Genomic DNA, 13,405 nt, shown 5'->3' with positions numbered 1-13,405 from the left:
GGTAGATGGGAGTTGTTTCGCTAATTAATTTCTGCCAGATGGACGATAAACTGCCGCGAAAAAAGATCATTTTGTATTAAAAGAAAATTAGAATCGTTTTTTCAGCTTTATTTTGTTTTTCAAAGATTGAAGTCGGTTATAACTTCGCCACATGTATTTGTTCGCTTCTTTTGTTTAAGATGAGTTAAAAGTATGCTCAGTGTTTTGAGAAAAACTGAAAAAAGAAAAACAAATGTTATTAAAAAACGAACGGATTTATTATACATTGCTCACAAAACCAACCTTATCTTCATTAATCCTGTTTCTTATTAAATCTTTCTTATGGATCGCCTGTTTGCCAATTCTATTTTATTTTGCTATTACAAATCAAATTTGTCACGTGATGTTATGTTGCTCTTTGAGTGAAAATGTCTTTTTATCGGGTATAATTAGTAATATAAAAAGTGTTGCAATACATTTTGTCTGTAATAATAATAATAATAACTTTACTTAAGACGTTCTTTTTTTAAATCTTGATTAATTTCAAGTGAGATTTGTTTTAACAGAATTTTAATTTAATTGGAAATTTAAGATAAATAACGATTTTTGTTGAATTTTGCTAAGGAAAAATCGATTAAAGAACTCGCAAATGAAAGTTGAGATATGTCTGAGACATTCTATACGCAGCAAAATATAAATACAATTATGTATTCTTTGCAGAATTTAAATTTTACAATTTATTCTGATTACTTTTAAGATTTAATGTAAATATAGAGGTTTGTAAATAAAAATATTCAGACATATTATTCAAATCATAAACTTATTAATACAATACTATTAATAACTAAATTAAATACTATTAATAACTAAATTAAATATTTAATATTAAAATAGATACAATAATAAAATCAGTAAAATCACTGCGTGCACATTAATTACTTATTTTATATTAATTATAATTACAATTTATCCTATTTAATATATTAATATAAGAGACAACTTTTGTTTTTAATGTACTATATACTACAACATATTTTTTTCTAAGATTCTTCAAGAACAGCAGCAGCTTTCTTTACTTTTTCAAGCATCTCAGGCTTTATTTTGGTATCAAGCTCTACACGTTTCATATTTGGAAACAGATTGTGCATGCGATCACACAGTGATTTTACATGTATATTTACAGATTGTGTATTTATCAAGTATTCCCAAACTTCGCGTTTACATAAACGCAATATTTCAACAATTTGCTCAGTGGTACAAAGTCCCATAATTTGCAACCAATATTGATCCAGACAATGTAAAATCATGCCCATTTGCTCTTGTGAATTTAGCTCTTCTTTTTCTGAATCTAAAACTGATGTACACAAACATATATCGTTAGACAAAAAAATATAAATATTTTATTCGCAATTCAAGATTAAATTGTTACCTGTTTTGAGAGAAAAAAGTATAGTTGCCACAATATGATCTATTTTCGGTGGGATATTTACATTGCAACAACGAAAGCTTATAAGTATGCGCATAGTTTCATAAATCACATTAACTTCTTTTTGCTGAATAGGAAATAAATTACACAATTCTTCGTATGGTTTCAATATCCTATACATAATTTCCATCAGTTTAAAAAAATGTTCGTCATTTTCATAATCCTCAAATTTAAGTGAACCTAATTCTATTATAAAGATTAGCACTTCCACCCATTGTTCAATAAATGTCAATTCTTTCCTAGAATAACTAATTTTTTCCACTGATATTAGCTGTATGAAAGACTCTAACAGTGCAGAAATCAAATTATCAATCTTGAATATTTCCTCAAAGAATTTCTTTTGGTGCGATAAATTTATTCTAGATAATGGCACAAGTACACTTGTTGTCGCCAATAATAACTCATCTAGAATAAGAATTTTAAAGATAACAAATTTTATAAAATTAATTCTCTTATAGAGATTATGGAGAATTGACGTACCATTGGTTGAACTTCTTAATATAAAGATTATTGAGTCTCCAAAAAATTTACACTCTGTAAAATGAGTTATCCAATCTGATTGAGGATTTACAGTGATGCGCCATGCGGTGCATTGTAAAATTCTGAGAAGTTGAATTAATGTTAGAGTGTCATCAGATTCCAAATTGTTCAGGATTTGTGTAACCAAGTCTTTATCACGACCTATCGTATCAATAACTTCATCCTTACAGCATATATTGCCAATGATACCTAAAATTATTTCCTAAAAATATATTTTTGATTGTTGAAGTATTAGTAAAAAATCTTGCTATTGGTTGTTCTAGAATAATCAAATATTATAAAGATAAATAAATGTGTATCATACAATCAATCGTGGTTGATCATGTTTCTCTAATACGTTTCTTGCTATTTTTGGGAAATCATATGACATAAGATGTGATACTATTTCTTCTTCACAAGTCAGATCCCATAAAATACAAAGACGCTCTTCCAGTTCTTGTGTCCAACCATTTTTATCTATCTAAAATAAATTACAATGGCATCAATAACTTTTTGTGATACTTTGTGTTAAACTTATTAAACAATATGTATGGATTGCACTCTTAAAATATTAAAATTATAAAAAAACCTATAACGTATGACATTGCTGTGTGTTTAGTTTCCATTCATAAATGTGAACAATTACTATAAAAGATAACTTTTGTAAAAAATTACTTCGCATAAAGACATCAAAGTGCTGATTATCCATCTACCGCTGTAGAGGTTATCACCCACAGCATCACCTTTTAACGTTTCTAATTCTTGTTCACTGATGTCCTGCGAATCCATCATGCCAGAATTTTTGTCCATATCTATAATGTTTTTATTACTTCGGTTAATTTTATTTTAGAAGCTATAAAATAATTTAAAACCAGTAAACGAAATTTCATATGGTTTTATATGGTTTTATAGCCCAACGGACGCCTCATCACGTCCGGGGTTATCGCCATCTAACAATGGAGCAGAATAAACACTTGGGAATACTACGATAGGATGCTTTTTATTGTGAATAATGAATAGAAACGCTCAACGTTATTTCTTATAAAATAAAAAAATCTGTCAATAACTTAATTTTCTTATAATTATTTTATTCTTAAAACTCTCAATTTTCAACGTCTATTCTAAAACAGAAATTAATCGTTAAGATAATTCCGATTGAAATGTGAATTGTGATGGATATACTCGTGTTCATGAACGATAAACTTAGCATCAAAATTGATACATGCTATTTCATTCTTAGGTGTCAGTTATCGGAGAGCGTATCTTATTTAGTTATCAGTTAATCATTCAAAGTGATGTTCAAGTTTCACAGATCTTGTTCTCTCTCTCTCTCATTTTCTCTCTCACACTTTCATTTCATTGAATATTATATATTATTAGTTAATAAAATCTAATTTATTTAAAATATACACATTTAATGTCTTTATCAGTGAGACAAATATAACTTATTACACATTTATGTGTAATTGTCAAAATACATCATTATGTTGAAAATACATTTAAAAATGTATTTCTTAGAGATAAATATTTTAATGATAAAATGAGTAATTCTATAAAATAGCTTAATTATCAAATAAGCAATTCTGTAAAGTATCCTAATTGTAAAATAAGTAAATCTGTAAAATATCCTAATTGTAAAATAATTAATTCTGTGTTCTTAATTATGGCAGCATTTACAATTGTGCGATATGTGCACTTTGAAGAATATATAAGTAAATAAAAGAGAATATCAAGATTATTAAATATTATTAAATATCATTATAAAACAATAATATCGACATTATAAGATGCTTTGCAGTATTTCTGTTGGTACTTGCATCGTTTGATCATCGACGAGAACGATATCAAACTTTTCCATAAAAGAGTCTAAACTAGCTTCCACCTAAAAAACAAAAACAAATTAGTTAGTATATTTTAATGCTGCTTAATTAATTTATCAAGATACTTACGTGCTCGTAAAGAAATCCTATTTTCAAAACTGCCTTAACATCTTTTATTCCTTCTACCATATCTGCGTCACCAATTGAGTCTCCCATTAACAATACATTATGCCTATTTCTGAGTACCTTCAGATGATTTTTTGCACATTCATTTTTGTTGAATGTGTGTATGGGCACGTTATTTTTAAATCCATCCAATTTATTTCCATTATACTTGAGAAAGTTGGATATTATTTGTACATTGTCATAAAAAGTATTGTGGCACTTTAATATAGCCTCCACCATGTCTCCTAAACCAGCACTAAACACTATAATTGGTACTTTTGCCTTGTGTAATTTCTTAAAAATTTCCTCTGTGCCATCGCGCAACACATTGCCAGATATTAGCGCAACTTTCTCCATTTCATTAGGATCAAACTCAATATCCTTTAATAAATTGTTAGCAGCAAGCATCCAGTCACGCATAGCATCTGATTTTTCATTCACAGATATATATGGATCTATCTCTATAGGTCTATACTTATTATACAATTCTTTAGCTTCATCCAAATAATGTTGCGGCAATTGCTTAGACTTTTTGAACATACCTATAATGTCATGTCATTACAAATTATTACACAGTAGAGAGTAAAGAGATCAGAAGATTATAAATCATGATAAATGTGATCAATTATTTCTACTTATTTAAATTAAAATTTCAATATTTGAAAACTTGTGTATTTAAATTAAATTAAAAAGTGAATAGATTACATAATAAAGAAAATGCGTTATTATTATGTAAAGTAACAGAATTAACTTCTTTTATTTATATAATTAATAAATTATAGCATGCCTACCAAAACTACTAAGCATATGTGTTCCATTTATGTGCTGCTTTGTAAGGGTTAAGTCAAAATCCGTTACTACCTGTACAGACAATCATAAATTAACCAAAGATCGCCGAAAAAACGCGTTTATAAAATAACAAGAGATAAGATGTATAAGAGAGATAAATAAACGAACATACTTGCAGATTACTCGTGCCATCTTGCAGAATCGTATTTATCGTCTTTAAAAGTGTATCTTTATCTTTAATATAAACGTGCTTCGATTTCAAAGCGGGAAACTGTAAGAGAAAATCAGAGAAAACGTATTTCACAATTGTTCGAGTAAGATCACGTCACTGATTAAAACGGTTAAAGTTTCTTACATCATCGAGTGTGACCCTTTTACTCATTGTCGTTAACAGTTTAAAATAGCTGGAAGGCTTCAAGATTGACCGCTAAAAGGCGTCTCGCCCTCGAAACCGGCTTCTCAAATCGTTCTGCTGCCTTTACGCTAACGCGCTGCTGACCTGTCAACTAACAGAAAACAAGTGCGCATGCTAACTACGGTTGATAAACAGCATGCGTCATCTAGCAGCAACGATCAGCTCTACTCGAGCTCTCGTTGGAACTTGACTTTGCCTCTAGAGATGACACTTGCTATTTATATCTGCTATGTTCTTTCGCTAGATGGTGCCCGCTGTTTTTGCGGTTTCTCGTCAAAATACATTTTCTTAATGCTTTTGATTATTCTTTCCTATCAAATTGCGATTGTTCATGGCATTTTGTGGACATATTACAATATCAGATGTAATTTTGAATATTATATTACATAGTTAATGCAGAAAGGTGCTATTGCAGCCGACAGAACGCACGCGCGTCTAACCTCTTGCTGGAATGACGTCATCGGCAAAGTGTGGACAAGGTGGGGGGGGGGGGGGGAAATCAGACGGCGAACAGTGGTTCGTGGTGGTGGATGACTGCGAGGGGTAAGAGGAACATCGTGGAATCGTACACGTGTGCGCGGGCGCGCGCGCAAGTGTGTGTGGCTCTTTCGGCGCGGTCGTGGCGGTGCGGTGGCTGGTGTGTGCTAGTGCGGACCGCGCAGTGGGTATCAGTGGACATCGGCGGCCGGAGTGCGTCAGTCAGTTGGCAAATTTTGCAGTTCCCCTTGCCTTCACGCGTGCATGACTGTACGGCGGCGAGCCGATAGTAAGCGATAGCGCGAGTGAATTCGCTGTAGTCGACGAGGGTGCGGTGGTGGTGTTAGTGGCCGCAGTGGTGCTGCTCCTTTTCGTCAGCGGTCGAGCCTGCTGATCGCGCGCTGCTGGTCCATGTGCTCTGCTGACTAAAATGCTCATCAAGGAATAGTAAGTGACAGCGCGGTGGCGAGTGTAGGGAGACTGTCAGATGCGTGCGTGACGAATACCTGAATTCCGTTTCTTATTTCTATCTTGAGCCAGCAAAATTCAAAACCGATCGACGGGTTGCGATTATTAATCCTTAACGCTGGCTAGCAACTGGAGGGAGATAGGAAAAGAGGGATCGGGAGAATGAGAACGAAGAGAGGAATTGTGCATGTGAGAGAAAGAAAGACGGAGGCATTGTGGCCCTTTCATCCCTTATTGCTTGATTCTAGAGGTCTGTTCGTTTTAGCCCATGCACTTTCTGCACTTTATTTTGTCTCTCTTTTCTCTCTGAAGCCCGAACGTGCACTCGATTCGTTTTAAAAGCAGAAGGTGCAAAAAGTGTAGCTGCATTTTCACCGAACCTCAAGGTTTCTCGGGTTCCTGAGGCATCAACCACCGGCTTGCGTATATAGAGCGACACGTAATCACTCATTAATTTCAAATTTCATTGATTGTCTTTGATTTCTGATTCAATTAAAATCAGCCGATACGATACGTGCACTTTGCGGCAGCAATGCATGCCCCCCGTTTCACGATGCGGGAAACGTGACTCAAGGCCACGGTTGCGCTGTCGTGATCTCCGTTGCCTTCTTTTCTCCCCTTTGCCTGACATAAGGCTGACATAATTCATTGTTTGTTTGTTACAGCCGAGTCACTCTGCCCCTCACAGTGGAAGAGGTACGTGTCTGATCCGTGACAAAGGTCCTGCTCCTCAATAATGACCCAGTTTGAGTCTAAGAACGTTAGATTGCAGAAAAAAAACGAACGACAGAAATTAAATTTCTTAGCATTACTGTGCAATCAGAAAAATCCACCAATCATCTAATTGCTGCTTGCAATAATAATATATGTCCAACTTCATATGTAGAGTTGTCTTGCAAATGAGGATAAATTTGTGATTAAAGTGTCCTTTTCTGTCAGACAAACAAGTTCTAAATATATATTTCCTTATTATTACCTGTCACTGTAGACTGTATTTCTATTTTTTTTATATCTCAGACGATAGAATAATATCCAGGAGAGATATCTGAATGGTACAATAATTGCTAACGTAGAACTAGTTTTTTTTAAATATTTTATATATAGATATAATTTTCTTCATTTACATCTGAAACTAATTCATAATTGAGTAATAAATGGGAAAGAAAAAGATAAAAAAAAAATTAATTAATATGTATGAAGAAATCAAAGTTCAATCTTATAAACTGTTGTGTCTGGAAGCAAATTATATAATCTGAGTATCTATCTCTTGGGAAATATACTAAAATCATTTGTCTTTCTCTCTTCTTTTACAGTATCAAGTAGCTCAATTATATTCTGTAGCAGAGGCTAGTAAGAATAATACAGGCGGTGGAGAAGGCATTGAAGTGTTAAAAAATGAGCCATTCACTGATTATCCGCTACTTGGTGGAAAGTACTCGTCAGGTCAATATACATATAAGATTTATCACTTAGCTAGTAAAGTGCCTCCTTTCATTCGCATTTTACTGCCAAAAAATTCGCTGGAAATCCATGAAGAAGCTTGGAACGCTTATCCTTATTGTAAAACAGTCATAACTGTAAGTATTGACATGTACACAATATATACAAAATATCAAATATTATATAACATTATTTTAATCTTTTTCCAGAATCCAGGTTATATGAAAGACAATTTCGTTATCATGATAGAATCCTTTCATATTGGCGATGTTGGCAATCAGCATAATGTAAGTATACGAAATCGGAGAAGCATATTTGGTTGTTTATGTATTTTTTTTTTCTCACGAATAGGTTCACGAATTGCCACCTGATAAGCTCAAAATAAGAGACGTAGTGCACATAGATATTGCAAATGATCCGGTTGCCAATGCCGATTACAAAGAGGACGAGGATCCGACTAAATTCAAGTCCCAGAAGACGGGACGGGGTCCTCTCGTAGGGAAGGAGTGGAAGAATAATGTACAGCCTGTGATGACGTGCTACAAGCTAGTCACTTGTGAATTCAAATGGTTTGGCCTGCAAACCCGCGTCGAAGGGTTCATACAAAAGGCGGAGCGGCGCTTGTTCACTAATTTCCATAGACAAGTGTTCTGCTGGATAGATCGTTGGTATGGCTTAACCATGGAGGATATTAGAGCAATCGAAGACAATACGAAAGAAGAATTAGACAGGGTAAGAAACTTGGCTTATCTTCGGTCGATTATTTCGCTCGTGAATTTATTCGACACGCGAATTCTCTCTCTCAATTGATTCGTTAAGAACTAGGAATTTCTGATTGTGTTCTAAAACGCTCTTCATATGTTCAATTGCAGCAAAGACATCAAGGAGAAGTACGGGGTATGCGCGCTGACGAGTGAGGCTTCGATAGCTTCTATTATGAACGGTTAAATCAATTTCCTTATACATGTCAACACAAATACATACGCATACCTACAGATGTACACCCTGTTACGCTCTGTCATAGACGATTCCACAGGATTCGGACGATTTCCAGAGTTTACGTGTCTAGATTCATGTCTATTACAATTACTTACAATTTTAATTTATTTTACAAGCGTTTTAGATAAATGTATCTACAGTCAAAGATTATAATTATAATGTAGCTATTATAAATGAAAAGGAGAAATGTGTGGAAAGAATCGGAGTCACATCTGATTCTTGTTTAATGCATAATTATAAAGAAAGAAAATTTCTGGTTTCGTGAAAACCGATTATAGATAAAGAGTTACGATTACTTAACAGCAGTTCGTAGTTCGATAATAATAGGTATTGGAGTTCATTAATGAACGAAAAAAATGTTTACTGCAAAATACACAAAAAAAAAAAAAACAGGAAAAATATGTGATTAACACTGCAACTTTGATCGTAGTTGAATAGTTAAAAAAATCCACAGTTTAATATATTAATGTACAATTGAAAATCTAAATGTTACATATTAATGATCCGTGTTGGAACTATCATTTCAGTCGAAAGTGTGATGTAATTGATCATGTATTTTCGAATGAGGATGTCGAGAATATTTCTTTACCTTGAGAAAGTGTACATACATACGATTAGGAAGCTTAGCTGGAAAAATGTTCTAAAAGATCTTCGATGTGCATTTACAGTTATTTTGTACCTTCCATCTCGAAGCAAGCTAGATTCCAATTTGTAACAATCTTCTGTTATATTCTTTGTTATGTTTTATTCCGTTTGTTATCGAATGCGAAGTATATGTTGAACGCGATGTACGCACCGATCTCTTAATTAGAACCAAAAAACTGATGGATTTTTTAATTATACTGCGACGTTTAACATTAACATCACACCCCCAAATTGTTTCACTGAGGACGTGAAGGAGGCAATGTATTCTATGTAAAGTGCTCACACACCGGTATACATATACACACATATGTAGAATCAGAGTTTAGGCTATTTAATATTGGTGACAACGGGTGAACGGCGAAAGGATGCGTTATTGTATATAAAAAGAAAAAAAAAAATGAGGCATACAATGAAATTCAAATTCAAATAATACGATATGTAATGTTTCTTTGCATTCCAATGGATCTCTGAATACAACCGATAAAGTATTTTAGAACGCTGCTCGCGTGACCCATTACAGGCCACAGGATTATCCTTACGGCCTTTCTTCAGTGCGTTATACTGAAAATATCGCGGCAAATATTTATGTTAACGAGGCTGGTTTCCGCTGAAACGATAACGAAACCGCTGTAACCACGAGACATCATAGAAAACATGTTCAAAATAACTTATTTAACTGCCGTTTCGCTATATGTGGAATAAACGGACAATTGGGCAGTCAACGATTTCGAACTTGGGTTTGGACGAACCGCGCCATCGCAGCAGCGTTCTCACATAGCCATAGGATCTCTAATTAAATATATATGATTAAAGATTGAAAACAAGTAACAAGGAGAGTGTATAATTTAACTGTCATTTGCACAAAGTAAACGTATTCTCAGTATTACGTTGGATGGCATAGGCATAGGCTAAGATATAGCTTTATCTTTCGTATTTGCATACGAAAACAGTGGTAGCCAACGATTTGGTGCACATAGTATTTGTACTCGATGTACCAGACGTATGCGCGAGAATAATAGAAAACTGGGCACGCTTTATCTCCTTGAATGAGGAAAAAAATCAATTGAAATAGGGCAGATCTGTGTCGTTCGAACAAACTTGTAAAACTTTAACTAATCCGCCTTTGTTTCGCGACTGCGTCGCCCCGTTCCGTTTAACGATGAATTTCACGCGCGGGTTCGCACTATACCTGTTATCCTACGATAATAGTTACTTAATATAGAACAGATAAGCTGTTCCTGACGTATGACAAGCAGGGTAGAGAGAGAGAGAGAGAGAGAGAGAGAGAGAGAGAAAGAGAGAGAGAGTCGAAAAAAAAAAAAGAGAATTCTGTATCGCTGCCAAAGGGCTGAACATTGAAATACCAGATGTGTATGTGTATATATGTATATATGCACGTGTATATATATACATGCGTTTCCTTTTCTGCATACATACGTATATACATACATATGTATGTGTATGTGTGCGCACGTATGTGTGTATGTCTCTCGATCCAGTCACGACGTATTTAGTCAAGAGCTAATAAAATTAGAAGGCATGGTGTATAAAAATTTATTTCAACTTTTTTCTCCGTATAAAAATATATGGGTACACATGCTAATTATATACAATTAATAATATCGATAAAGTACGTACAAAATATATTTTGTCTCGAATACGTAAAGAAAGGATGATATTGCGGGGATTACCTTGCACGTGCGAGTCAAATTGCGATTCAATTGAGGCCGTACTCTTTGACGAGATTTCCGGCTATGACAAGCTTCTGGATTTCCGATGTGCCCTCGTAGATCTCTGTGATACGCGCGTCTCTGTAATGACGCTCGGCCGGCATGTCCGACACGTATCCCATCCCTCCTAGAATCTGTATGCACTGATGAGCGCAGAACGTGGCGGTTTCGGACGCGGACAGCTTGGCCATAGCGGCTTCCTAGCAAATAAGAAATTTATCTTGATAGTAGAATAGTGAAATCGTTGATGCTAGTGCGCAAAGATTCACATCAATATTCGCTTCCGATTCTCTATAAATTTTTCCACCGAAAAGGAATCCAACGTCCCGGTAATGGGAAACGCTCGATTCAAGTAATTGCATATATTGATGTGAATATTTGCGCATCGACATTTGCGATCTAGCTCCATCAGGCCTTCTGTTAGCGAGATTTAGTATCTCGTGTGAAACGAAAATGTCCTTGTACGCGTCGTGCAAAAGTACAAAGGTTCTGCGATAGATAAATGGAATTCGTATCTAATGGAAGAAACAAAGATTATATGCGATAAGATAAATAAATATATTAATTGAACAAGCTAGTGTTATTCGGTAGGATAAATTAATACTTTTATTACTCCAAGTGTTTGCAACGCACCTTCGTATACGGTTTACCGCTATCTTTAAGCTGAGCCGCCCGCCACGTCAGCAATCTCGAGCTTTCCAATTTCAGAGCCATGTCGGCGATTTTTTGCTGAATCGTTTGCAGCTTGATGATGGACTGGCCGAAAGCTTGGCGCTTGGACGCGTAATCCATCGCGCAGTCTAGAGATGCCTGAGCTATGCCCAACGCTTGTGCGGCGATTCCTATTCTGCCAGCATCTGGAAAGAAGATGGAGTTGTATGAATATCTCTATCATCAATCCAAAGTCGCATTTGAGGCTGTCACGCACCTAGAGTCATCATCGCGATCTTAAAGCCCAGGCCGGGCTCGCCCAGAAGATTCTCTCTAGGCACTTCACAATCTTCAAAGATCAAGGAGCAAGTACTGCTGCCTCGTATGCCGAGTTTATCCTCTTTTTTGCCTAGGCTGAGACCAGTTGTTGGACTGTCGACTATTATAGCGCTTATACCTTTGTGCTTCTTGGACTTATCGGTCGTCGCGAAGAGAACGATCGCCCCGGCTTCGTACCCGTTCGTTATCCACGACTTGGTGCCGTTGATCGTGTAAACGTTGCCATTTGCCTTGGCGGTGGTGGACGCGGCACCAGCGTCTGATCCATTGCCCGGCTCGCTCAGAGCGAAGCAACCAATCTTTTCGCCGCTCATAAAGGGAGCGATGTACTTCTCTTTCTGTTTATCATTTCCAAATTTGTCGATGGGTCCTGAGTAGAGCGAATTATTCACACTCATTATAACTCCAGCACTCGCGCAACCCCTGGAAATTTCCTCCAGGGCTACAGCATAGGCCAGATAATCCAGTTCCGTGCCACCGAATTTCTCGGGAACGCATAAACCCATGAGACCTAATTCACCCATCTTTTTCACTTGCTCTTTTGGAAAAAGGTGTTTCTTATCAACTTCTGCTGCGATAGGCTTCAATTCCTCTTCCGCAAAGTCTCTGCAATTATAAATTTTTCATCATAAAGCAAATAAGCTTCTTATTTAATTGTATTTACTAGAATACGTAAAGTAGAATAAACGCAGAGATAGAATTTGTTAATTATGTAAGAAATTTGACATGTCTGATGTCAAATTGAAATACCTGCATGTTTTATGCAGCATCTGATGTGTATCTGGCAACATAGAAAGTGAGACAATGTGTCGGTTGAAAGTACCTCTAGATACGTTAAGGACATTTGCTGTAAATAATAAAAAAGTAACAAAATTAGTCAGTTATTAACTAATCTTGACAGTTATGACAAGATGAGGTGAGCTAATATTTAGAGAGTTCACAGTTAAATTTAAAAAAGTTACTGACTCACCAAATAATCTGAAGCACTGCATTGTAATTGTTATCTGTATTGACAATCAACTTGTGGATTTATGACACGAGTAGAATGAATCAAAACAAACCTTCGGACTTTGGTCAAAGTGATATCTATTAGTTAAATTTCACTTACATATATATGTATCTATATTTAAACTATATACACTAAAATTTACTTAATGTTAGGTAGCAAAGTTCTTCTTTTTACTGGCAAATCAGCTGACAAGCAGATCGCAAACAACCTAACAACTAGTTGTGGACTGTGCGGAAGTCTACATATCACTGGTGATCACCGGCTGGTAAAGTTGACGCACAAAGCCGGGTAGCGAGATCAGGCGAGTAAATTCTTTCGGGCGGGATTTTCGTACGTTGATTATGTACCTCAAAATTTACTTTATTTCTTTAAATTCTATTCTTCTAACATTGAATTCTTGATTAAAATTTTACCGTTCTGAATTTATTTTTTACCAAAATATGATCCCTTGATAATATTATCAATTTCTCTAGA

The 13,405-nt window shown here is 35.3% G+C and overlaps 4 protein-coding genes across 5 annotated transcripts; 1 reads left to right on the top strand and 3 right to left on the bottom strand.

The window, feature by feature from the left end:
• Positions 1-235: 235 nt before the first annotated feature.
• Positions 236-2,937, bottom strand: LOC105677824 (protein SAAL1). Of its 2 annotated transcripts, none has more exons than XM_012376696.2 (5): positions 2,660-2,937; positions 2,310-2,465; positions 1,946-2,207; positions 1,409-1,870; positions 236-1,333 (listed from the first exon to the last, which is right to left on the bottom strand). In XM_012376696.2, exons 1-5 carry the CDS (start codon positions 2,792-2,794, stop codon positions 1,020-1,022), a joined length of 1,329 nt encoding a protein of 442 aa, XP_012232119.2. In that variant the 5' UTR covers positions 2,795-2,937; the 3' UTR covers positions 236-1,019. The 2 variants fall into 2 exon arrangements, with proteins under 2 accessions (XP_012232119.2, XP_067209295.1); XM_067353194.1 differs by having other exon boundaries at positions 672-1,333; positions 2,728-2,928.
• Positions 2,938-3,713: 776 nt separating this feature from the next.
• Positions 3,714-5,314, bottom strand: cN-IIIB (cytosolic 5'-nucleotidase IIIB). Its single transcript, XM_012376697.2, has 5 exons — positions 5,114-5,314; positions 4,931-5,029; positions 4,761-4,830; positions 3,934-4,511; positions 3,714-3,866 (listed from the first exon to the last, which is right to left on the bottom strand). The coding sequence occupies exons 1-5, from the start codon at positions 5,138-5,140 to the stop codon at positions 3,765-3,767; spliced, it is 876 nt and encodes a 291-aa protein (XP_012232120.1). The 5' UTR covers positions 5,141-5,314; the 3' UTR covers positions 3,714-3,764.
• A 426-nt stretch (positions 5,315-5,740) lies between these two features.
• On the top strand, positions 5,741-11,505 carry vib (phosphatidylinositol transfer protein vib). The gene is made up of 6 exons (XM_012376705.2): positions 5,741-6,097; positions 6,784-6,814; positions 7,432-7,695; positions 7,768-7,845; positions 7,910-8,290; positions 8,431-11,505. The coding sequence occupies exons 1-6, from the start codon at positions 6,081-6,083 to the stop codon at positions 8,473-8,475; spliced, it is 816 nt and encodes a 271-aa protein (XP_012232128.1). The 5' UTR covers positions 5,741-6,080; the 3' UTR covers positions 8,476-11,505.
• On the bottom strand, positions 10,743-13,199 carry Arc42 (Activator-recruited cofactor subunit 42). The gene is made up of 5 exons (XM_012376704.2): positions 12,893-13,199; positions 12,673-12,769; positions 11,861-12,528; positions 11,566-11,789; positions 10,743-11,132 (listed from the first exon to the last, which is right to left on the bottom strand). The coding sequence occupies exons 1-5, from the start codon at positions 12,912-12,914 to the stop codon at positions 10,920-10,922; spliced, it is 1,224 nt and encodes a 407-aa protein (XP_012232127.1). The 5' UTR covers positions 12,915-13,199; the 3' UTR covers positions 10,743-10,919.
• Positions 13,200-13,405: the final 206 nt, after the last annotated feature.

The sequence above is a fragment of the Linepithema humile genome, chromosome 4 (assembly GCF_040581485.1).
Source record: "Linepithema humile isolate Giens D197 chromosome 4, Lhum_UNIL_v1.0, whole genome shotgun sequence".
Classification (NCBI taxonomy): Eukaryota; Metazoa; Arthropoda; class Insecta; order Hymenoptera; family Formicidae; genus Linepithema; species Linepithema humile.
Note: the sequence above shows the minus strand (reverse complement) of the source record. Positions and strands in the feature narration are given on the sequence as shown.